Here is a 24244-nt window from a genome sequence, read left to right as displayed (position 1 = left end):
GTGCTTTCTGCTAAAGTTGCAAAGTGATTTTGCTTATGCCTGTGATTGTTCCTGAACTCATTTAGATTAAAATGTTGATTTCCTTGTTTGAATTGAAACAGTTATTCAGTACTTTTAGTTAGGATCTGGATGAATTGTGACCTCCCAGGTAAACATGCATTTTTGTCATTCCTTACCACTTTATTGGTTAATGTATGTATTCTCACATACTGCACACAAACGCTTGTACGTTCATACATTGCCTAACCCAAACCCCTACCCTAAACCCATCCTTAACTTAATTATAACCTTATCCCTAAACTCAAACCGGTCCTCACAAAGATAGTTAATACACACACACACACAAAGGAGGACCAGCATAAGCATCTATTTAATTCAAGTTTAATAACTTCAAAAAATGTACAGGCACTATAGTTCTATATTAATCAAATTTGTTCAAATACAGAATTTGTCAGAGAAAAACAGATATGTAACATTTTACAATAAAGGAGAATACACACAGAGGGAGAAAACAGACAGAAACAAATAGTTAATAGCCCTCAAACACAGATGAGACCCCATAAAGAGATATTCAAACAATGCATGTTGGTGTTTTATGCTAAGTATTATCACTACATAGAAAATCTGAGATTCTGTAAGATCATGTAAATCTAAGAAGATCCAAACACAAACACACATTCATTTAGTTAAGCTGCTTGTTTTTCTAAATATTCAAAGCTCAATTTACACAATGAGAATGTCAATGTTTGTTTGCGGAACGTTGGGTGGGTGTGAATTTACTTCTCACACACACACTGCTCTGTTTAGATGAAGGCAGGTGGATAAGGAAGACAGCAGGTGTGTGTGTGTGTGTGTGTGTGTGTGTGTGTGTGTGTGTGTGTGTGTGTGTGTGTGTGTGTGTGTGTGTGTGTGTGTGTGTGTTGGACACCAGTGGCCCTTATATATTTACTGTGCAGATGCTTGCATGTTACAATATTAGGGGTCTCATCTAGCTAACAGTCAGACACACAATTTAAAATGGCATACAAATTAGCACTGACATACTGCTGAAACAGGTAAGTGAAGGAGGGGAAAAACAACCACACGTTCATACAAATCACATAGAACTCTCTTCACAGTCAAGTATTACATAGTTACACTTGATACAAGGGTCTTATGTCAATTTTTGTATTATTAAAGCATCAATTTTATAAACTGTACTGTAAATAGAATCTCTCACTTTTTTCCCTAAACACTAAAGCATAAAACAAGTGTACTAACCTGTGCATGGTTAAACACCATTAAATTCTGAATGGTAAGCCCTGAAACTCCTACCTGACTGGCAGCTTGTAGACAAATAAAGGGACTGTATTACACATGGTTCAGAATATGTGCTTCATGGGGTGTTTAGAAGTTTCAAGGGGTGGTAGCTCAATGGAAGTCGACAGTTGGAAAATAACTTTTTTTGTTGTTGACAATGTCATTTTTTAACCATCAAACAAAAACTATTACTTGTTCCTCCTTGTTCTTACTCTTACTATGTGTTATTTTTAGAGAAGATTTCCACAACACTAATACATTGTAATTGTAAATATACTATATTATGATCAATATTCTAGGAGCGACATGTAAAAACTAGCTGTTGTTCAGTGTAACAATCTCCTTTTCCCTAAAGTGTTCTGTCCATGAGACCAGAACTGATAAGTCTGAGAAATGGAGGACAGGGAGTATCTTCAGACTATTGGGCTATGGCATCATTCAAGCAATTAGGGCAAGTTAAATGTGAGCGTGTACATCCACTGTCCTCAGGTAAACCTCACAATGTGCACACATATTCTCTCAGGAAAGTAAGCAGGAGAAATCAGTTTGTTGTGCATGGTGTCCAATCTGTTAAAAAGTCACCTGGATTAATGGACATGCTCTCGGTTAAAATACGGTTACATTTTGTTTAAAATTCTTATTTATATTTTAACCTGAACAAATAAGCAAGTTATTTAAGCCTTTACAGAGCATGCTTCACTCCTTGTCTTTACTAATAGAAACTATCAAGTTAAAGAGGCAAAATACAAACAAAAAGAAAACAACGAATTTCCTTTACCTTCTGTAATAAACCATAAAAAAACTTGGATTCAAGACCCTTGTAAGTAACAAGACATTCTATTGAAGCAATGATAAAATGTTTTTATCCACTACATTTTGTCCACTACAAAATGTACACTGTCACTCTCTTCTAAGAAAGCTGTCATTCAAAAAAAAAAAAAAAAAAAAAAAATTGACCTATTAATATGAATGACCATTCTAAACACTGATTGGCTGACTGCATAGGAACTGATCAGCAGCGAGTCTGAGGTTCGATATCAAGGTGATTTCACCAAGTCAAATTTGAAGCCAACACTAGTAGTAATCAGCACAAAAGCAGTACTGTGACTATTTCACTAAAAATGTTGCTGTGTTCAAACTGCAAGTCTAGCCACTCACGAACAATGAGGAAACAAGTTTGTAGCACCTAAGAAGACTTAATACAGTATCCAAAAACATTTTACAATAAATACAAATTCAAATAGTACAAATTGTTCTAAGTTATTGCAGAAGCTCACCCACTGACCTAAAAACAATTCACCAAGAGGGTGAGCTCCAAGTGATATGGCAGAACTAAGTGCATTTATGTAGGTATGTGCAGTATTTGAGATGTGTGTGGGGGGCATATGCAGACATTCAGTTACTTAATTTCAGGCTCTTTCCAATTTGAGAACATGTATTGCTTAGTTCAGCATGTGGTCCATGGGAAATGTAGAAATGCATGATAATGAGTGACTTTTGGACACAAACAAAGCACAATCAGACTATAAACTGACCTGCAGCCCAGCTGAGTGCTATGGCAAAGCAGATTCAAGCCCTTTAAAAACAACTACAGTCACCAGAATCCTTTGAGACGGATATCTGATATTACGGATATTATACTCTTTTTAGTTGTGGAAGCATGCTTTAGATCCTTGACATATGTGATACAGTGTTGGGATAGATGACAGAGGAAGAGTAGTAATTATAGGTTAATTGAGAATCCAGTCCTGCACTTATATAATATTATATAGCCTAAACATCTTTCCATTCTACCTGGAGATCATGGAGCTGGACTGTGATTGGCTGGAGGATGTGGTGGCGGCGCTGAGCTGAGAGAAACCACTGTGGCTAGATTCCAGGCTGGTCATTGAGCCCCTGAGATTAGAACAGAGTAAAGTAGAATGTGAGAAATTAATAAGCCTAAAGACTGTAAATAAAAAATAAAAAAGGTTTCAAAGGAAATGTTAATTTGATTAATCAATTTTTAATCGGTTTTATCTGTTCATGTCCAGTCAAACACCCAGAGCTTAAGCAGGACATGCAGTTAGGAAAGTAGTCAAACAAAAGAAAATAAGAGAAGTATTTTCTCATATTTGACATGAGTGCCAAAATGTATATGTGCTTAAAAAAATATTTATCTCTGAATATGTACAGGGCAAGTAAAAAAACTAATTAGAGCAGATACTAAAGTTATTAAAGCCCATGTGAGTTTAGAATACACACACAAAAACAAAAGATGTTAACCTTACAGGCAGAGTATAAAATTAATATCATGTCTCAACCCTTCCTCGGCACAGAGCGTTTCTACGTTTCGCCTTCAAAGGGCAGGCATATCAGTACAAGGTCCTCCCCTTCGGATTGTAGCTGTCTACTTGCATTTTTACCAAAGTCGCAGATGCTGCCTTTGCCCTCTTGAGGGAAGCAAGCATTCACTTCCTCAACTGCCTTGACGACTGGCTAATATTAGTGCACTCTCGAGAGTTGTGGTGTGTGCACAGGGACCTGGTCCTCAAGCACCTAGCCAGACTGGGGCTTCAGGTCAACTGGGAGAAGAGCAAGCTCTCCCCTTTGCAGAGCATTTCTTTTCTCGGTGTGGAATTTGACACTGTTGCAATGACAACATATCTCTCAGAAGACCATCCTTGAATACGTTCAAGTACAAGACAGTGGTCCCTCTCAAATACTTTCAGAGGCTCCTGGGGCATTTGGCATCTTCAGCCGCTGAAACACAGCTCGGATTTGATGCATACACAGTAAAAATTTGTCAAAATCTGACAGTAACACTGTTTTCCATTAAAACAGTAATGTCCTATAGAAAACAATGCATTCTAGACAACATTTTCCACGGTAAGCAATTGCTGTTAATTTACAGCCCATTTTCAACACTAATCTACTGTTTTTATGCATTAAAGCTTTTTACTGTAGAATGCAATGCGTTGTGGGCTGGTCCATTTGAAGCAAAAGCACAATGGCACTCAACGAGTGTTTAACAGTGAATATAGGAGTGAGTACAAGTAAGTCTTCGCCTGTCCATGTTCACAGTGCTCATGACAGGAATATGTGTGGAAAACAGAAGAAAACTAAATCGAAACGGTGAGGAGAGAGAACTTTGAAACTGACTGCAGCGAGGAACCTTTTTATTAGCCTATTACTGTGTTTATTTATTTCCAATAATTGGATTCCTATTTTGGATTCCTTTTTGACCCAGAGCAGAGTTGCCAAAATTACCTAATGGGTTGTTTTTAGAGTCTAAATGGATATGATCACAGAAATGTATTGCATGTACTTTTTTTATTACAGTAAACTGCTGTAAATTAATTTCACAGTATTAATACCATAGAATTACAGCATATTGCTGTAATTCTATTCTACGAATTACAGTAGATGGAGACTGTGCTGCCAGTAATTTATCGTTATTTTACATTAAAAAAAATCTCAAAACGTCAGAAGTATCTGGGTCTCCCAAGAGCGATCCTTAGTGTTGGTAATTTGACACAACGTCTCCATTCCCTCCATCAGGGAACGAGGGTTACAACAGTAACAGATGTTTCCCATTACTGATATGTGTGTTGATAAATGTTTATATGTGAATTAAAGCCAAAATTCTGTCTTTTCATCATATTATGCGATTGTGTATTTTCAGAAAATTTGGACTAAACCACTCAATTCATATGGATTAGTTTTACAATCTCTTTATAAAGCGTCAAAGTGTTAGTTGCGTAGAATGTCAATGGAGGGACAGATCTAAATCAAATCTGATTTGCATTTGTGTTCAGAAGATGAACAAAAGTCTTACAGGTTTGGAACAACATGAGTAAATGATGACAGAATTGTAATTTTTGTGTGCACTAACCCTCAAAGGCTTGTTCACACCAATTGTGTTGCAATAATTGACACAAAAGTTTGCAAACAAACTTGCGCAAAAACTATACAGACAACGTAAATCTTAACAATTTTCTGAAAAACAAATAAATAAATTTGCATGCCTAAATTAAATCAAAATGCACTCCCGTCATTCACATGCCTCAGTGCAAAATACAACCCACCACAACAACTGAAATGTTGTCAATCTTCTGGAACGGAACTATGGAAATAATAAAAATTGTGTGACTTAATAGTACTGTAATACAGTAATACCAAGGTATTCTGGTAATAAGTAGTCTAAGTTAATACTACTATTAATATTCATATGCAGCAGACATGACATAAGGCAAGTATATTAAAATTCCTTGCTATATCACATCTTTTCTCTGATTATTTGCTGCCAGTTTTTCATTATACAGTGTCATGTAAAGGTATATATATGACTTGGTGTGAACAGGGCCTGACGTTCTATAAAAATCAAGTCACCGATTCTTGCGATAAGGGACAAAACAAAAGTCTCCGAAAATGGACCATGTAATGGAACAGGTTTTTATGAAAATGTTTTTCTAAAAATGTGCATTTATTCACTTCATAACTTAATTCGTGTCCATCAGACAACTACTCCGTCAGATGCACTAAAAAGCATGCCATTTTAATTTTATCCATCAATTATACAATAATGGTGTTCAGTATTCACTATTATGAACAATCCAGTTAATAAATTCCTTAATTCTCTTCCCTCCTTTTTAATATTTAGCTTATATAACCAATGTTCTTACGTAAATAAGACATATAAAAAATATCATCATGATTTTTTTCAGGAAAATCTATTTTGCAAGTGACTGAGCATTACAGCCAAACTAATGTCCCTATCTTAAAAACAAAGACTTACAATGTAACAAAACATAAAATAAAAAAGAATGGCAGACATTTAGGCCACTGTGGCTAAGATAAAAACCTTTGTCATTATTTTCTTTGTTATTAAAAAATAAGAACAAAGATACACATTATATATACACAACATAATATACAAACGAAATAAACTGTTTTATTTTTTCAGCTACAGTAGGTGTTTTTAACAGTAGCATTCCAGAAAAAAAATTAAATGAACAAATATAAAAATAAGGTGCGTATAGACTTCACTGAACTATTTACAAATTAGACGCTTTGCAGTTGTTATATAAATGTTAAATATTTCAGTTTGGATGTGTTCATTGTGATTATACTGGCTGGGTTTACAAAAGTTTATAAAATTAACAGGATATATCTTTGCTTGTGGCATTTGGAAACAAAGCTTGTCTAGTGCCAGCATCACTGAGTGGAGTTTTACCGCTGTAGTGGACACGCACCGTTAGGCTACGGTCACTTTAACGTCTGTTTCACACTGCAAGCATGAGCAGCGTATATTTTTTACGGTGTGCATGTTAACCAATTATCACACAGGGAGCAGCACTTTAGCGTCAAGCAGGAGCGTTGCAAAATCAGGAGCATAGACAGTAAAATAAATGGACACAGCGACCCCATAGACTTCAACAAATTAGAAGCACTCACTTCCTGATGGCTGAGCATACTCAAACTGAGCTTGACGACGTAGATGTGACGTGAGCAACCTGTCTGACAGTTGTAAGTCTTCTAGTAGCTGTGCCAAGAGAAATCTGAATCATTCCCTTCCGAATCTTGCAGAGACGGAGAGCGTGAGTAGGAGCTGTCCATGAGCTAGGAGCAGGAGCAACTTTATGATTCTCTATGGGCTTCTCCCTTGACTTTATCGGACTTTATGCCTCCACGTCCCCCCGACTGACTGCGAGCTTCTCCTCCTGTCTAGAGAGTCGCGTGGTTATGACGCAATCGTTAGCCTATTTTTACAAAAACTGCTTCTACGGGGCCATAACGTAAGATACAAGGTAATGGAGCCTTTTATACATTGTCGTGTTTCTTTAGAAAAAAACAATGGACAAATAGAGTCTTTAAACGCCTCAGATGTAAAGTTATTCGCTGTCAAAGTGACGCCAAAGTGAATGGGAGTCAATGGAATGCTAACAGCAGGTGATGGCTTGTTAGCCAATGGCGGCCCTCGGGGATGGTATGCTATCCGAGAGCTGGATTACCCCCCTGATCAGGAGCGCAGCTGAAACCCCCGCTTCACAGCTGCTCACGCTCAATTAAAGTGAAAGCACACTTTTGATGGACAAAATAAATATGATTTCACAAACAAAGTGCTCAAAATGCACAGAATAAGCATGTCTAGTGAGTTTTAAAAAGAACTGGAGTAGGCAACAACAACAACAAAAAATTAAGAAAATGAAGACTCATTTATTGATATGTATATTTATAGAAGATTTACCCATTTAAACTTGTTTTTAATTATTCAGTTTGGGTGAAAGTATGGTGTATTATAAAAAAATTAAGTAAACTAGCCAGAAAATATGATATATAAACTTTTAGTTTATGTAATACACAGACAGGCACATAGGTTAGCACTACCCAAATCAAACCCGAGTGTGTTTTTTTTTTTTTTTTTTTTTATCCACTGAGTTTACTGTCTTGTAAACATATCGAAACTATGACTGAAAAGACCAGATCGGAGCTGTTTGCTTGGTTGTTTTTGTAGTTTACCATTTACATGCGAATGTTGTAGGTCTATACTTCCCCATCTTAAACTTTTAAGACTATCAATTTTATAAATGACCAACTTCTAAAAACAAATTTATAGCTGTCTTTGTAAAGAAATGCTCACTTATATGTAGCATTGGAGCCGCTGCTGTGGCGCTGTAGGCTACAAACGCTTCCAGTGTGAATACTCTCACGCATCTGCAGCTGTAGTGACGATGTAGTTAACGCTGACGCAAAGCTCAAGATTGCGGTGTGAACACATCTAACATACACGCATATGACACGCACTCGATTTTCTCTCAAATGTTTGCTTTCACTTTAGACATAACCAACTGTGTTTATGTAAACCTTGTGTGTATTTGAAAGTATTAGCGCAATAAGACTCGAAAGATAACAGTCCAGTAACCAGGCGCTGTTTGACCGGCTTTTAAAGCATGTGAGCTTCGGGTGTATGCGCTCCGAAAAGCGCATGTAACAACAGCGCATCAGCACGTGAATGAAATGTTTAACCGGCAAGGCTTTAAAGCACATGCAAATAATGAACTTTTGTGAATTGCAGTGTCCCATGAGTGTAACTCTACCTCTGCCTTTACATGTGATTGTGAATGCACATTGCATTGTTGAGACATAGGCACCAGAACTGCAACTGATAGAATGCACTGTAGCACGATACTACGATATTTCTTCAAAAGCAGATCGTGGAGGCATTTTAATCGTAATATCGCACACCCCTAGTTCAATAGTTTTAATATTTTTGCACAATAAATTGAAAAAATTATAAAATATTTCTTTCAGAATAAACAATCAAATTAACCTTCATCTGACAGTGTTGAAAACCAACTGAGTTGACAAATACTGATAGTGTTGATGAAATTCCAACTGAGGTTACAACAGATTTAAGTACTAGCACTTTTTCATTTTTTCAAACAACTCATTGACAAGACCCAAATTAAGAAGTGGTTTGCTTTTCACTTTTTAGCAGTACAGTATGTCTCATGTATGTCTCATTCTGGGTCTCCAGCAGCTCACTGGTTAAATACAAGAAGCTTATGTTAGGTTTACTGTAATGGTAAGCATTATTATGTGCCACCCTGTAGTGGCAAAATGTTCTCAATGTGAATCCAAATTATATTTAGCATTTAAACCGCATCAATTATGTAAATGTTATTTGTGCTTGACCTGCATGACCTAAGCAGTGGCAGTGACTTAACTGGCATTGTTTGCTCTCTTTGAGGAAATAAATTTCATCACGGTTTGCAATTGCTGTGATCTCATGTGAGTGACAGGTTGTAAAAAAAACATGAATAAGAGCATGGATAGAGCATGAATAAATAATTTATAATAAAAACTGCAATATTCCATAAAAAAAAAGAATCATCAATTAAGATTTCATGTTGACTTTAAAGGGCTGTTTTTTTAGGTTGGGGTAAGGGTTAGGTACTTAGTTGTGATGGTTAAGGTTAGGGTAATGGGCTAGGGATTGGATTATACAGTGAGGAAAAGAAGTATTTGAACACCCTGCTATTTTGCAAGTTCTCCCACTTAGAAATCATGGAGGGGTATGAAATTGTCATCGTAGGTGCATGTCCACTGTGAGAGACAATCTAAAAAAAAAAATCCAGAAATCACAATGTATGATTTTTAAACTATTTATTTGTATGATACAGCTGCAAATAAGTATTTGAACACCTGTCTATCAGCTAGAATTCTAACCCTCAAAGACCTGTTAGTCTGCCTTTAAAATGTCCACCTCCACTCCATTTATTATCCTAAATTAGATGCACCTGTTTGAGGTCGTTAGCTGCATAAAGACACCTGTCCACCCCATACAATCAGTAAGAATCCAACTACTAACATGGCCAAGACCAAAGAGCTGTCCAAAGACACTAGAGACAAAATTGTACACCTCCACAAGGCTGGAAAGGGCTACGGGGAAATTGCCAAGCAGCTTGGTGAAAAAAGGTCCACTGTTGGAGCAATCATTACATTTTACATTTACATTTTACATTTATTCATTTAGCTGACGCTTTTATCCAAAGCGACTTACAATTGCTATATATGTCAGAGGTCGCACGCCTCTGGAGCAACTAGGGGTTAAGTGTCTTGCTCAGGGACACATTGGTGTCTCACAGTGGATTCGAACCCGGGTCTCTCACACCAAAGGCATGTGTCTTATCCATTGCGCCACACCACCCCTCATTAGAAAATGGAAGAAGCTAAACATGACTGTCAATCTCCCTCGGACTGGGGCTCCATGCAAGATCTCACCTCGTGGGGTCTCAATGATCCTAAGAAAGGTGAGAAATCAGCCCAGAACTACACGGGAGGAGCTGGTGAGCACCTGAAAAGAGCTGGGACCACCGTTTCCAAGGTTACTGTTGGTAATACACTAAGACGTCATGGTTTGAAATCATGCATGGCACGGAAGGTTCCCCTGCTTAAACCAGCACATGTCAAGGCCTGTCTTAAGTTTGCCAATGACCATTTGGATGATCCAGAGGAGTCATGGGAGAAAGTCATGTGGTCAGATGAGACCAAAATAGAACTTTTTGGTCATAATTCCACTAAACGTGTTTGGAGGAAGAAGAATGATGAGTACCATCCCTACTGTGAAGCATGGGGGTGGTAGCATCATGCTTTGGGGGTGTTTTTCTGCACATGGGACAGGGCGACTGCACTGTATTAAGGAGAGGATGACCGGGGCCATGTATTGCGAGATTTTGGGGAACAACCTCCTTCCCTCTGTTAGAGCATTGAAGATGGGTCGAGGCTGGGTCTTCCAACATGACAATGACCCGAAGCACACAGCCAGGATAACCAAGGAGTGGCTCTGTAAGAAGCATATCAAGGTTCTGGCGTGGCCTAGCCAGTCTCCAGACCTAAACCCAATAGAGAATCTTTGGAGGGAGCTCAAACTCTGTGTTTCTCAGCGACAGCCCAGAAACCTGACTGATCTAGAGAAGATCTGTGTGGAGGAGTGGGCCAAAATCCCTCCTGCAGTGTGTGCAAACCTGGTGAAAAACTACAGGAAACGTTTGACCTCTGTAATTGCAAACAAAGGCTACTGTACCAAATATTAACATTGATTTTCTCAGGTGTTCAAATACTTATTTGCAGCTGTATCATACAAATAAATAGGTAAAAAATCATACATTGTGATTTCTGGATTTTTTTTTTTAGATTATGTCTCTCACAGTGGACATGCACCTATGATGACAATTTCAGACCCCTCCATGATTTCTAAGTGGGAGAACTTGCAAAATAGCAGGGTGTTCAAATACTTCTTTTCCTCACTGTATCAATAAATGTCCTTACAAACAGGTGTGTGTTTGTGTGTGTGTTCGCATGTATGTAGTAGATGTAAAGATGTTATGTATATAAGGCATGTAAAACAGTCCTAATATATATGTAAATAAAATCATGAAAAAACAAGAGAATAATTCCCCATATGCTAAATGTATACAGTACCATTCAAAAGTTTGGAAACTGCTATTTGAAAAGAAGTCTCTCTTATGCTCATCAAACCTGGATTTATTTTATCAAAAATACAGAAACCGTAATATTGTAAAATATTAATACAAATTAAAATAATGGTTATCTTTTTAAATATACTTAAAAATATAATTCATTTCTGTGATGCAAAGCTGAATTTTCATCAGCCATTACTTCAGTCTTAAAGGAGTAGTTCACTTTAAAATGAAAATTACCCCATGATTTACTCACCCCCAAGCCATCCTAGGTGTATATGACTTTCTTCTTACAATCGGAGTTATATTAATAAACACCCTGACGCTTCCGAGCATTATAATGGCAATATCATAATCATTTATGATATAATTATATCAATCTGATGGATTGCAACCATCAGATTGAAGCTCAAAAAAGTGCATCCATCCATCATAAACGAACTCCACACGGCTCCGTGGGGGTTAATAAAGGGCTTCTGTAGCAAAACGATGAGTTTGTGTAAGAAAAATATTAATATTTAAAACTTTATTAAGTAAAATAACTAGCTTCCGGCCAAATGAACATACAGATTCGACTTAAGTGTAAAGCGCAACTTCTGTGAGTATTGCGACGTACTGCTGATATTTACGCTATGCTATGATGGACTATGCTAGTTCCAACGTCATAAGTTGCACTTTATACGCAAGTAGACTGCTTATGGCTGTTTGGTCGGAAGCTAGAATTTTACTTTGTAACGTGTTAAATATGAATATTTTTCTTACACAAACACATTGTTTTGCTTCAGGAGGCCTTTATTAACCCCCGGAGCCGTGTGGAGTTCTTTTATAATGGATGGATGCACTTTTTTGAGCTTTAATCTGATGGTTGCAATCCAGTGCCATTATAAAGCTCGGAAGGCTCAGGGTCTTTATTAATATAACTCTAATTGTTTTAGTCTGAAAGAAGAAAATCATATACATCTAGGATGGCTTGAGGGTGAGTAAATCATGGGGTAATTTTCATTTTAAAGTGAACTACTCCTTTAGGTGTCACATGATCCTTTAGAAATCAAGTCAAGTCAAGTCACCTTCATTTATATAGCGCTTTTAACAATATGAATTGTTTCAAAGCAGCTTTACAGTGATAATTGGTTTTGGCTTTACAGAAGCTCTAGGATAAAGTTATTGTCCAGCTAAAGTTAGTTTTGATTGATTGATTCACTTCCGTTGCGAAGATCATTAGTTGTTAACTTAGGGGCCACTAACACGACCCCATTCTAACAGAAAACAATCAACGCGCTCCGGCCTCCCATTCGCACGAAACTCGGTGGCTCGAGAACGCACTCCCGGAAATAGGTTCCAAGGTGCAAACGATTATCAGTTATCACTGCACAAACCTCTGCGCAAACACCGACGTCACGCACATGCGCACATCAGGCCATAGGTATGCGCGTTTGAATATATATGTGCGCAGGCGTGTAGTCCTTCTTTACAAATCAACCCTCAACAAACTACTTGTCTGACCTTAAAAATGTATAATACAGAATTATTTATCGCGTCCACGTAGCCACGTGGTGACTCTGTACAAATAAATTGGCAAAGTTTTATCTGTACAGAGGTAAATCATTCTAATATGCAGATTTAATACTCAGTTATTATCTATGTTGGAAACAATAATAATGATAATGATATTTCACAATATTACAGTTTTTTCTGTATTTTTGATCAAATTATTGCAGGTTTGGTGAGCATGAGAGACTACTTTCAAAAACATTAGAAATAATGTTTCCAAACTTTTCACCATTACTGTATATTATATCACTTTATAAATAGTTATCAGTTTACAAGTCAACTCTTCAGACATAAAGCCTGACAGAGTTGACATCTGACGGAGTTGACAAGATTGAATATTTTTCCCATCTCAACCATGTGTTGTACAGTGAAGTATTTTCCCCCTCAGTTTTAGCTGCCTTAATAAACAACAAAATTGCTAAGATTTAATTCACAACTATTGACAAAAATGAAAGGAAATTTTAATTCAAGTTTTACTTTTTGTATTGTTTGATATCTTACATATCTCTGCCCTTCAATTTAAGTGTATATTTTTAATTAGTTGCATGTTTAAACACTTTGTTTGGCAGTTATACATTGTGACATGTAACACAATGTGTAACATTGCATGCATCTTCCAAGTATGGAGCATGCCTTTAAAATAATACTAAATAAATTATTTTAAAATATAAGCAATGAATGCCCTGAGTACATAGATTTCCTTCAGATGTAACTTAATTACTTTTATTTAGATTATTATAATTTTTTCATGTTGTGTGTAGGACATGTTTTGTCCCTTATCTCAAGAATCAGTGACATACAATGAATTTTTACCATTAATAATGGACAATGCAGATAATTTGACTAAATACTGAACTAAATAGCCAAGAACATGCTGAAGTCTCACATAAAATCTTCATGTAGGCTTATTATAACCTCTCGTCGGCTGTGTTACAGCAGCATGCACGTACACTGAATGGAGATAGAGGGTGAAACTCAAGCCAAGTGTGTTTGAGCAGACAGAATTAACAGAGCTTTGTTAGCATCATGACAATGTTAACAATCACAATCCGTTAGCACAGCACAGTCGCTAAGCTAACGGCAAACAAGTTCACTTACAAACTCTGCACATCGCAGCAAGCCGTTCTTTACAGGGAGAAACAAAGGAAGGTGGTCGTGTGCAGAAGGGAGAGAGAGAAAAAAGAAGCAGCAGGCTTGGACACTGCTCATAAATTTTTTGCTCTATTTTTACCTTAATATGGCAAACATTTTACCTTAATATGGCAATAATACTGGTAAAATAGATATACATAACAAAAAAGTAACAGCCTGTTTAAATAAAGAGGCTGACATTATGACCAGATCTATAAACAGGTAACATTAGTGTTATTTTAATTCAAATAAAATAAAAAAATGGCAATGACTAGGCAGTTATGAAATGATTATGGACTAGGGATGCACAATACGCTATATCGGCCACCATGTTGGTTTCGGCTGATATATGTTAATTTTTAATGTTATCGTTATCAGCTCGATAAGAAAATTTGACAGATAAATAATGGATTATTTACTTCAGCTGAGACACTTCAGATGCACACTGTTCGCTATTATGGTTTTGAATAGCTTGAAATATGATTAGAATTATTTTGAAAAAGAAAATACAGTTAAGTGCTACATGTGCAGCACAAGTTTATAATATAGTCTACATCAAGATAAAATAAGAACACAACTATAAAAGAATGTTGTGAATTCTTTGTACACCCGTGTTTTAGAGCGCTGTTACGGGATAAGCGCATCAACAATGGAGTTACAGCTTCATGACTAGCAAAATTAGGTTTGCGTGTGCAATTGTAAGTTGTAATATTAAGTTTATTTTGTGTGTGTTTGCTTGCTTGCATGCATGCATGTGTATATATATATATATATATATATATACACACATATATATACACACATATACATACATACATACATACACTCACCTAAAGAATTATTAGGAACACCATACTAATACTGTGTTTGACCCCCTTTCGCCTTCAGAACTGCCTTAATTCTACGTGGCATTGATTCAACAAGGTGCTGAAAGCATTCTTTAGAAATGTTGGCCCATATTGATAGGATAGCATCTTGCAGTTGATGGAGATTTGTGGGATGCACATCCAGGGCACGAAGCTCCCGTTCCACCACATCCCAAAGATGCTCTATTGGGTTGAGATCTGGTGACTGTGGGGGCCATTTTAGTACAGTGAACTCATTGTCATGTTCAAGAAACCAATTTGAAATGATTCGATCTTTGTGACATGGTGCATTATCCTGCTGGAAGTAGCCATCAGAGGATGGGTACATGGTGGTCATAAAGGGATGGACATGGTCAGAAACAATGCTCAGGTAGGCCGTGGCATTTAAACGATGCCCAATTGGCACTAAGGGGCCTAAAGTGTGCCAAGAAAACATCCCCCACACCATTACACCACCACCACCAGCCTGCACAGTGGTAACAAGGCATGATGGATCCATGTTCTCATTCTGTTTACGCCAAATTCTGACTCTACCATCTGAATGTCTCAACAGAAATCGAGACTCATCAGACCAGGCAACATTTTTCCAGTCTTCAACTGTCCAATTTTGGTGAGCTCGTGCAAATTGTAGCCTCTTTGTCCTATTTGTAGTGGAGATGAGTGGTACCCGGTGGAGTCTTCTGCTGTTGTAGCCCATCAGCCTCAAGGTTGTGCGTGTTGTGGCTTCACAAATGTTTTGCTGCTTACCTCGGTTGTAACGAGTGGTTATTTCAGTCAAAGTTGCTCTTCTATCAGCTTGAATCAGTCGGCCCATTCTCCTCTGACCTCTAGCATCAACAAGGCATTTTCGCCCACAGGACTGCCGCATACTGGATGTTTTTCCCTTTTCACACCATTCTTTGTAAACCCTAGAAATGGTTGTGCGTGAAAATCCCAGTAACTGAGCAGATTGTGAAATACCCAGACCGGCCCGTCTGGCACCAACAACCATGCCACGCTCAAAATTGCTTAAATCACCTTTCTTTCCCATTCTGACATTCAGTTTGGAGTTCAGGAGATTGTCTTGACCAGGACCACACCCCTAAATGCATTGAAGCAACTGCCATGTGATTGGTTGATTAGATAATTGCATTAATGAGAAATTGAACAGGTGTTCCTAATAATCCTTTAGGTGAGTGTGTATATATATATATATATATATATATATATATATATATATATATACACACACATATATACATACACACAGTGGGGAGAACAAGTATTTGATACACTGCCGATTTTGCAGGTTTTCCCCACTTACAAAGCATATAGAGGTCTGTAATTTAATATTTAATATTTAAATATATAATATACAGAACTTATTATTTGGTACAGAAACCTTTGTTTGCAATTACAGAGATCATACGTTTCCTGTAGTTCTTGACCAGGTTTGCGCACACTGCAGCAGGGATTTTGGCCCACTCCTCCATACAGACCTTCTCCAGATCCTTCAGGTTTCGGGGCTGTCGCTGGGCAATACGGACTTTCAGCTCCCTCCAAAGATTTTCTATTGGGTTCAGGTCTGGAGACTGGCTAGGCCACTCCAGGACCTTGAGATGCTTCTTACAGAGCCACTCCTTAGTTGCCCTGCTGTATGTTTCGGGTCGTTGTCATGCTGGAAGACCCAGCCACGACCCATCTTCAATGCTCTTACTGAGGGAAGGAGGTTGTTGGCCAAGATCTCGCGATACATGGCCCCATCCCATCCTCCCCTCAATACGGTGCAGTCGTCCTGTCCCCTTTGCAGAAAAGCATCCCCAAAGAATGATGTTTCCACCTCCATGCTTCACGGTTGGGATGGTGTTCTTGGGGTTGTACTCATCCTTCTTCTTCCTCCAAACACGGCGAGTGGAGTTTAGACCAAAAAGCTCTATTTTTGTCTCATCAGACCACATGACCTTCTCCCATTCCTCCTCTGGATCATCCAGATGGTCATTGGCAAACTTCAGACGGGCCTGGACATGCGCTGGCTTGAGCAGGGGGACCTTGCGTGCGCTGCAGGATTTTAATCCATGACGGCGTAGAGTTACTAATGGTTTTCTTTGAGACTGTGGTCCCAGCTCTCTTCAGGTCATTGACCAGGTCCTGCCGTGTAGTTCTGGGCTGATCCCTCACCTTCCTCATGATCATTGATGCCCCACGAGGTGAGATCTTGCATGGTGCCCCAGACCGAGGGAGATTGACCGTCATCTTGAACTTCTTCCATTTTCTAATAATTGCGCCAACAGTTGTTACCTTCTCACCAAGCTGCTTGCCTATTGTCCTGTAGCCCATCCCAGCCTTGTGCAGGTCTACAATTTTATCCCTGATGTCCTTACACAGCTCTCTGGTATTGGCCATTGTGGAGAGGTTGGAGTCTGTTTGATTGAGTGTGTGGACAGGTGTCTTTTATACAGGAAACGAGTTCAAACAGGTGCAGTTAATACAGGTAATGAGTGGAGAACAGGAGGGCTTCTTAAAGAAAAACTAACAGGTCTGTGAGAGCCGGAATCTTACTGGTTGGTAGGTGATCAAATACTTATGTCATGCAATAAAATGCAAATTAATTATTTAAAAATCATACAATGTGATTTTCTGGATTTTAGTTTTAGATTCCGTCTCTCACAGTTGAAGAGTACCTATGATAAAAATTACAGACCTCTACATGCTTTGTAAGTGGGAAAACCTGCAAAATCGGCAGTGTATCAAATACTTGTTCTTCCCACTGTATATATATATATATATATATATATATATATATATATATATATATATATATGAAGAGTTCAGATGCAAAAGCCTCTAAGTGCCATCTGAAATTTTCTTCTAGAATGATCATTTTTATCAAGCTTGTATATTTAAATTCAGTAATTTCACTTTAATGGCAATGAAAATGACCTATTAATTGTCATTTAAGTGAAATTACTGAATTTAAATATACAAGCTTGATAAAAATGATCATTCTAGAAGAAAATTTCAGATGGCACTTAGAGGCTTTTGCATCTGAACTCTTCATATGTATATATGATTTATCTCATAGAGAATGCGTTTGGTTAAGTTAATTAACATGGTAAAGAAGTGCTTCAGTTTACCGGTGATCAACAGCAATGCATGACATTAATAAATATGATTTGGACTGTCACATTACATAACATTATAATGAGAACACTATTGTAATAAAACGTTGTGAATTCGTTTTGAATTACTGTGTTTCAGTGTGTTGTTATAGGAAGAGCGTATCCACAACAGGAGTTACACATTCTGACTAGCACGTAACTTGAAGTTCACTTGTGCATTAGTGCATTCACTTGTGCATAGCATGTTTGTTGTAGAAATATCTCATATAGGATGTGTTTCATTGAAACGCTTTCATTAAATTTGCTTTCATTGAAAACCCGCTAACAGCTACAGGAAAGCTCAAACTGTTTGAGCTACATTTAAAAACATTTAAATCGATCTAACGATACGATGCATCGATTCCACACTTAAAATATCGATATACACCTTTATTTTGACGCTCTCCAGTCTCCACATTCTCACGTAACATCCTTCCGCCAAAGCGCACATTTTCGTTTACTCACCAACCGCCTGCCGGTGTGTAACGTTAATCTCCTCATCTGAACTAGACGCCTGGCAAGACTGACTAAACCCTAAACAAGTTTTTTTCACAAAAGTCGGTATTGTCCGCTGTCAAGGCATCGCGAGTTCATGTTTTACAGCAGAAAGCACTCGCACCCTTGTTGGTGAACACAACACGATAAGTCCATTTTAGCGACTCAGCGCGCAGTATTCAGGTCAGATGTCACTTTGAAAAGACGCGCTGGCTAAGAGGAGTTTCGTCAAAGCTGACTGAAAGTGATCGAGGATGGATAATTTCAATAAACTTGTGATATCTTCTTCAGGGCGTAAAAGGAAAATAAAACCTGAAACATTTTCACGGAACCTTACTAAAGCAGCTCGTTTAGTGGTGAGGGAAAAGCTCTCTGTACTGCGTTGCGTGTACGTTATCGTTATCACAACAACAAAGTTTGTTAGGCGTCTATGTCAGCTGAGGAGATTAACGTTATGAAGATTAACCGAGTGTTGTATTATTTATCATAGCAATTACTTGGTTTTGTTTGACTCAGAAAGATGAAATGTGAATGTATCTGCTCTGCTCTGCTCTGCTAAAAAAAAAAAAAAAAAAAAAAAAACTTTGAACATATTAAAGCATACTTTCAATTAACTTTAATTTTGTAATTTACCTGTATTTAAGTTATTATTATTATTATTATTATTAATCAAAACAACCCAGCTGCAGTTTGATTGATATTACTTGGATGCACAATAATAATAAAAAACATGATTTATGAAAATGAACAAGAACGGAGTACTTGCAAATGACCACTTCTGTTATAAATGTCCCAATTGGGAGAGGGTGTGCAATTTTCAAAGAGTTTAATTAAACGTTCATGTTATATATTTTGATTGCATTTGTGAGAAAACGTAACTGGTTGTGTGAACATAATATCTAAATATCGATTAATCGATCGATATAGACCTGAATCGAATCGAATCGTATCGTGGAATTTTTTGAAGTATCGGAAAATATCGTATCGCTGGCTGAATCGATATCGTATCGTATCGTGATGAACTGTCCGATTTACACCCCTAATATATATATATATATATATATATATATATATATATATATATATATATAAATAATCGGACATATATATATACATATGCAAAATGATCAGAATAGCAAACAACGTGGTCACGGATCAAAATATAAGCGTGAATCAAAAAATATCAAGCATGAATAAAAACTTTAAATACATTAAAAATGATTTTGCACAAAACTTAAACTTATGTTCATGTTTTCTTTAAAATGATGTTTTCCTTGGTTTAATTACTCTGTACTTTGTGCTCTCTTGAATTTTCTGCTCATATAAAAAAATGTTGTATGCTTGTGCTTTTTTTCTCTTCGCTCTTCTTTCCATGTTCTGCGCTTGCTTTTCCAAATGTTGCAGTTCGAGTTTAATGTAAATTAGGGTGGGTTTAAGCATCACCATTGGTCCACTAGTTCTAGATTGACAGCTCCTCCTTTAGACAATCAATCGAAGAGGGAAGTTGACGTCACACCAAAGCGACTTATGCTACTGGGTTTCACTCGTACAGGTGAAGATAACCATCAACTCAACTGGCAAAAATCTTTCCATGGCAGGATACCATTAAACTGTATGTGTGCCTGCAACTCGACCTGTCACCGGTATATGTCTACCTGCCATATAATTTAACGATCTGTTGTCGTTAAATTAGTCATCCTAACGATGACCTGTCACAGTTGTGCCTGTCTGACGATCCATCATATTCACCTTTAATGCCCTTACTTCTGGACCTGGCACCGTTTACTTTCATATTTAATCTATAACAAGGATGGGCAATGTCGGTCCTGGGTGCAGAGTTTAGCTCCTCCAACCCTAATCAAACATACCTGAACAAGCTAATCATCATCTTTAGGATTATTAATACTACAGACAGGTGAGGTTTTTATTGGAGTTGATACTATACTCCTCAGGACAGCGACACTCCAGAAACGACGTTACCTATCCCTGATCTTTTAAATAATTTTCATGTTGCTGTACTCAAAATTACAATAATCCTAAAGTAATATGCAATTATGTAAAAATGTAAATAAACACAATAAGTATGTAATAAATCACTGCATATCAAATCCACCTGGTTTCTGTAATTATCTCCTCTGTAACACTATAATTTTCATAAATCTTTTGTCTAATCTGGCAGTCAATGCAGAAATGGTACATTTAGTCTTAGAATTAATTTACAAGGTTACCTATATGATCGTTTAACAACAACAGTTAAGAAAATATTTGAGGATGACGCATTTAACGGAAACGGATCGGCAGGTAGGTTGTGCTTTTTTTTTTTTTTTATCTTTTTTTTTTACATAGGCTAACTTACATGTTCATTTAAAATTTTAGTCATTGTTGTTATTCTTTGTTTTACATACTCTGAACTGTACCACAAATGCCTTGTATTTGTCTCGTACTTTTTGCACTGTATACCTTGTCTGTAATGGAATAAAAAAAAAGGTAGGCTGTGCGTAGCGGTGACAGGTCAAGGTCCTAAAGTCTTCAGGGTACAATTGCCGTTTTTAACTTAAATTTTGCGAAGAAATGTAGCATTTCAACACTGCAGGGTGTTTCACTTACAGCAGCCTTTGCATCATGAGCCAAGTAATATTAACACCAATTACCAGTGTGCACATTAAAATTCTCATGTATCTCAAAAATTAGGAATTTAATTATTTGTATATGTCCAGAGTTCAGATAGCTTTACTGCTTAAAAGTACTTGTAAAGTTTAAATTAAACTGTCTTCCCCTGTATGAGTGAGCATTAGTTAACATGAGCTGCATTGGTGCGAAGTCAACTCCCCTCTTCGATTGATTGACTAGAGGAGGAGCTGTCAATCTAGTTGAACTAGTGGACCAATGGTGACTCTCTTAAGCCCGCCCTAATTTACATGAAACTCGAACTGCAACATTTGGAAAAGAAAAAGAACATGGAAAGAAGAGCGAAGAGAAAAACAGCACAAGCGTACAAAAGAGTAAAACATGAGCAGAAAATGTAAGAGGGCACAAAGTACAGGGTAATAGAACCAAAGGAAAACATAATTTTTAAGAAAGCATGAACATAAGTTTAAGTTTTGTGCAAAATAATTTTTAATGTGTTTAAAGTTTTTATTCATGCTTGTTATTTTTTTATTCACTCTTATTATATTTTGATCCGTGACCACGTTTGCTATTCTGATCATTTTGCATTATTTTTTTCAGTTTGTGCAATACATTTTTACATGTGTTTTTACATTTTTGTTTCACGCTTATTATATTTTGATCCGTGGCCGCAAAACTTTGGAAGGGATATTGATCCCATAGGAGAACGCCAACACAGCAAAGGCTTCTGATTCAGACAGTTTTATTTAGCTCTCATTAAAAGCAAAGCTTCTCGCAAATGCACGCTACAAATTACCATTACAAGCAACACAATATAAACATTGTTTTGTAAGCTCACCATAAATTACACAAATACATATATATCCTGTGACAGCTATAATTTAATGCACAAATAAATGCACACCTGTTCGCATTTGTTCTCTCCATCGAAAATATATATGAACATGCTGTTGCATCTTTAAGACATTTTGAGGCGTATTTTGCTGTTTTTATAAGCCGTTTGATATGTTAAAGGGCTGTTAAGACCGGTTACACTCACAGTGTGGATGAATCACGTTTGTGTCAAAGACTCAGGATCTTTTGAAGAGAACTTATGCGACGCAGAAACTCTTACAAAGCAAAAACAAACACTCATTTTTGATCCATTAATGCATCTCTCACTTACTGCATGCAATTTCACTGTTTGAAGCATCTGTCATAGGAAATCAACACGTGCTGTTGTGAATAATTAAGAGAGGCGTCTTCTCATAGGATAAGGACATGCAGTCTCATGATGAATGATTATGAAACACAGATGAGTCACAGATGTACTATAGTACAAGAAAAAGCCACATCCTGTTTTCTCCTACAAATTAAAACTAACTGATGGTAACATAGTCTTCTATGATTTTCAACGCACATAACTCTGTTAAAATCTTTTGGTTTAGTAGTTGTGTTTCAGCGCGTTGTTACAGGAAGAGCGCATTCACAACAGTAGTTACACTTTCTGACTAGCACGTAACTTGGTTCAAGTTCACTTGTGCATTTGTATCATTTTGTGCAGATATATAAGTTGTAATATTATGTTTATGTTTAATAAATATCTGATTAATTCGTTTAATTGAGTTGATTTAATTGATTTAATTAATTCCCTTACAAAAATTAACCAAATAAAACCAATAAACCTTGGTAACCACAAATTAACCATTGCTCCCTTTCGAAAGGGAACTTGAACTGCGTTGATGACGCTATTGGGGAACGCCCTCCACATGAACTGGTGTTTGAAAAGCTATCCAATCACGGCAATCGAATTTGATCGGCCATAGCCTATGACGTCACTACTAGTGCAACCCAGAAGTATAAAAGGGGCGCATAGAGAACATATCATCATCTTTTCATCTTCAGGGACTGTTTTGTCTGATTTGCAATCACCTGAAAAAGGTAAGAACAATTGGCAAGTGACAAGCGTTTCAAGAAGTGTGTGGATCCGTGTCTCAGATTTCTGACACCAGATGACACACACAACTTGTGCATTTATTGTTTGGGCGAAGAGCACACACAATCAGCTCTTGAGAGACCTGATTGTGCAGAATGTGAGAGTTTCCCTCTTAGAAAACTCTGCTCTCGTCTGGCCCTCTTCTCGAGGGAAGAGGGACAGGCATCTGGGACCAGTGGTTCGGGTCCCACTCGTGCTGAGGCACTGCGGAGACTCGGATCATGGGATTCCCAGATGGAGCTCGCTGACGAGTTTGAGAGAGGTGTTTCTCTCTCACGCCCGTAAGAACCTCGCGAGGGTGAGCTGCTGGACGAGGATGTGTTATCTCTTACATCCTCTGATCCAGCAGCAAGTGCTTCATGAGGGTGAAGAAGAGGTACAACCTGAACCCTCACAGTTGCCCATCCCGGTTCGATGATCAGAGAGAGGGGCCAGAGGTTCAGCGTCGCCTCTCGCGCTCCTCCTCCTACAAGGAGTAGGTCGCAGAGAAGGCGTAACTCAAGGAAGAAAGAGGGATCTGAGGGAGGTGATCCAGCACAGGCGCTCCCAGCGTCAGTGAAGGATCCCCTTCCTCTGAGGGTGAATAACAACCATCCTCTCATCTCTTCTTCCTTTCCCCCCTATTTTCTTTACCCCAGGCATTTCTTACATCAGGCCTGAGGCCTGGACCGATGATGATATTTTCCCATTAAATGGAATGCTTCTGAAGGTCTGGAGTCGGGCTTGGAAGTGAGCGCGCCCTTTCTAGCTTTTGGGTGGAAGGCCTTCATTTTAAGAATATCATATAGGCCGCCGCTCTACGAGCAGCAGGATGATCTTGGTTGGTCTTTATTATAAGGTTGTTTAACTTTAGACCTCGGTTATCTGTTTAGAAAGTATTAAGGGGTATGTTTGATAGGTATTAAAATAGGAATTTAGGGCCCTGAAGTTCCAGTTTTTATAGGTAGGCTTGCATACCTTATCATAGGCCTCCTCTTGTGATAGTCGTTAGGTGTATGTAGTAGGTGGTGCCAATCTTGGTCACCCAGTGAAATGTACAGGTTGGCTTCATGTCATAGAGAAATCTCTAGTGAAGCCACCGTACATGTGAGCTTCAAACAGGTTTAGTTCAGCGTGAGATGGCTTCCTCCCATTTGGGGTTGTCTCCTGAGGCCACCGCTTTGTATAAGCTCATCAGGGCCACCTTGTATTTGTAAA

At 37.8% G+C, this 24244-nt stretch overlaps 1 protein-coding gene across 3 annotated transcripts in view; it reads right to left on the bottom strand.

Moving 5' to 3' along the window:
- Positions 1 to 2211: 2211 nt before the first annotated feature.
- LOC311301522 (SEC14-like protein 1) overlaps positions 2212 to 24244 on the bottom strand; it is a 176240-nt gene continuing 154207 nt past the window's right edge. For 2 of the 3 annotated variants that reach the window (XM_084426720.1, XM_084426721.1), the window contains exons 16-17: positions 13914 to 13940; positions 2957 to 3195 (exon numbers count right to left, since the gene is read on the bottom strand). In XM_084426720.1, coding sequence (XP_084282846.1) covers positions 3090 to 3195; positions 13914 to 13940 — 133 coding nt within the window. In that variant the 3' untranslated portion in view covers positions 2957 to 3089. Of the gene's footprint in view, positions 3196 to 13913; positions 13941 to 24244 lie in introns of all 3 variants that reach the window. The other variant, XM_084426722.1, reaches the window with a different exon arrangement.

The sequence above is a fragment of the Rutilus rutilus genome (assembly GCF_951802725.1).
Source record: "Rutilus rutilus genome assembly, chromosome: 12".
NCBI classification, from domain to species: Eukaryota; Metazoa; Chordata; class Actinopteri; order Cypriniformes; family Leuciscidae; genus Rutilus; species Rutilus rutilus.
This window is presented reverse-complemented; position numbering and strand designations above follow the sequence as displayed.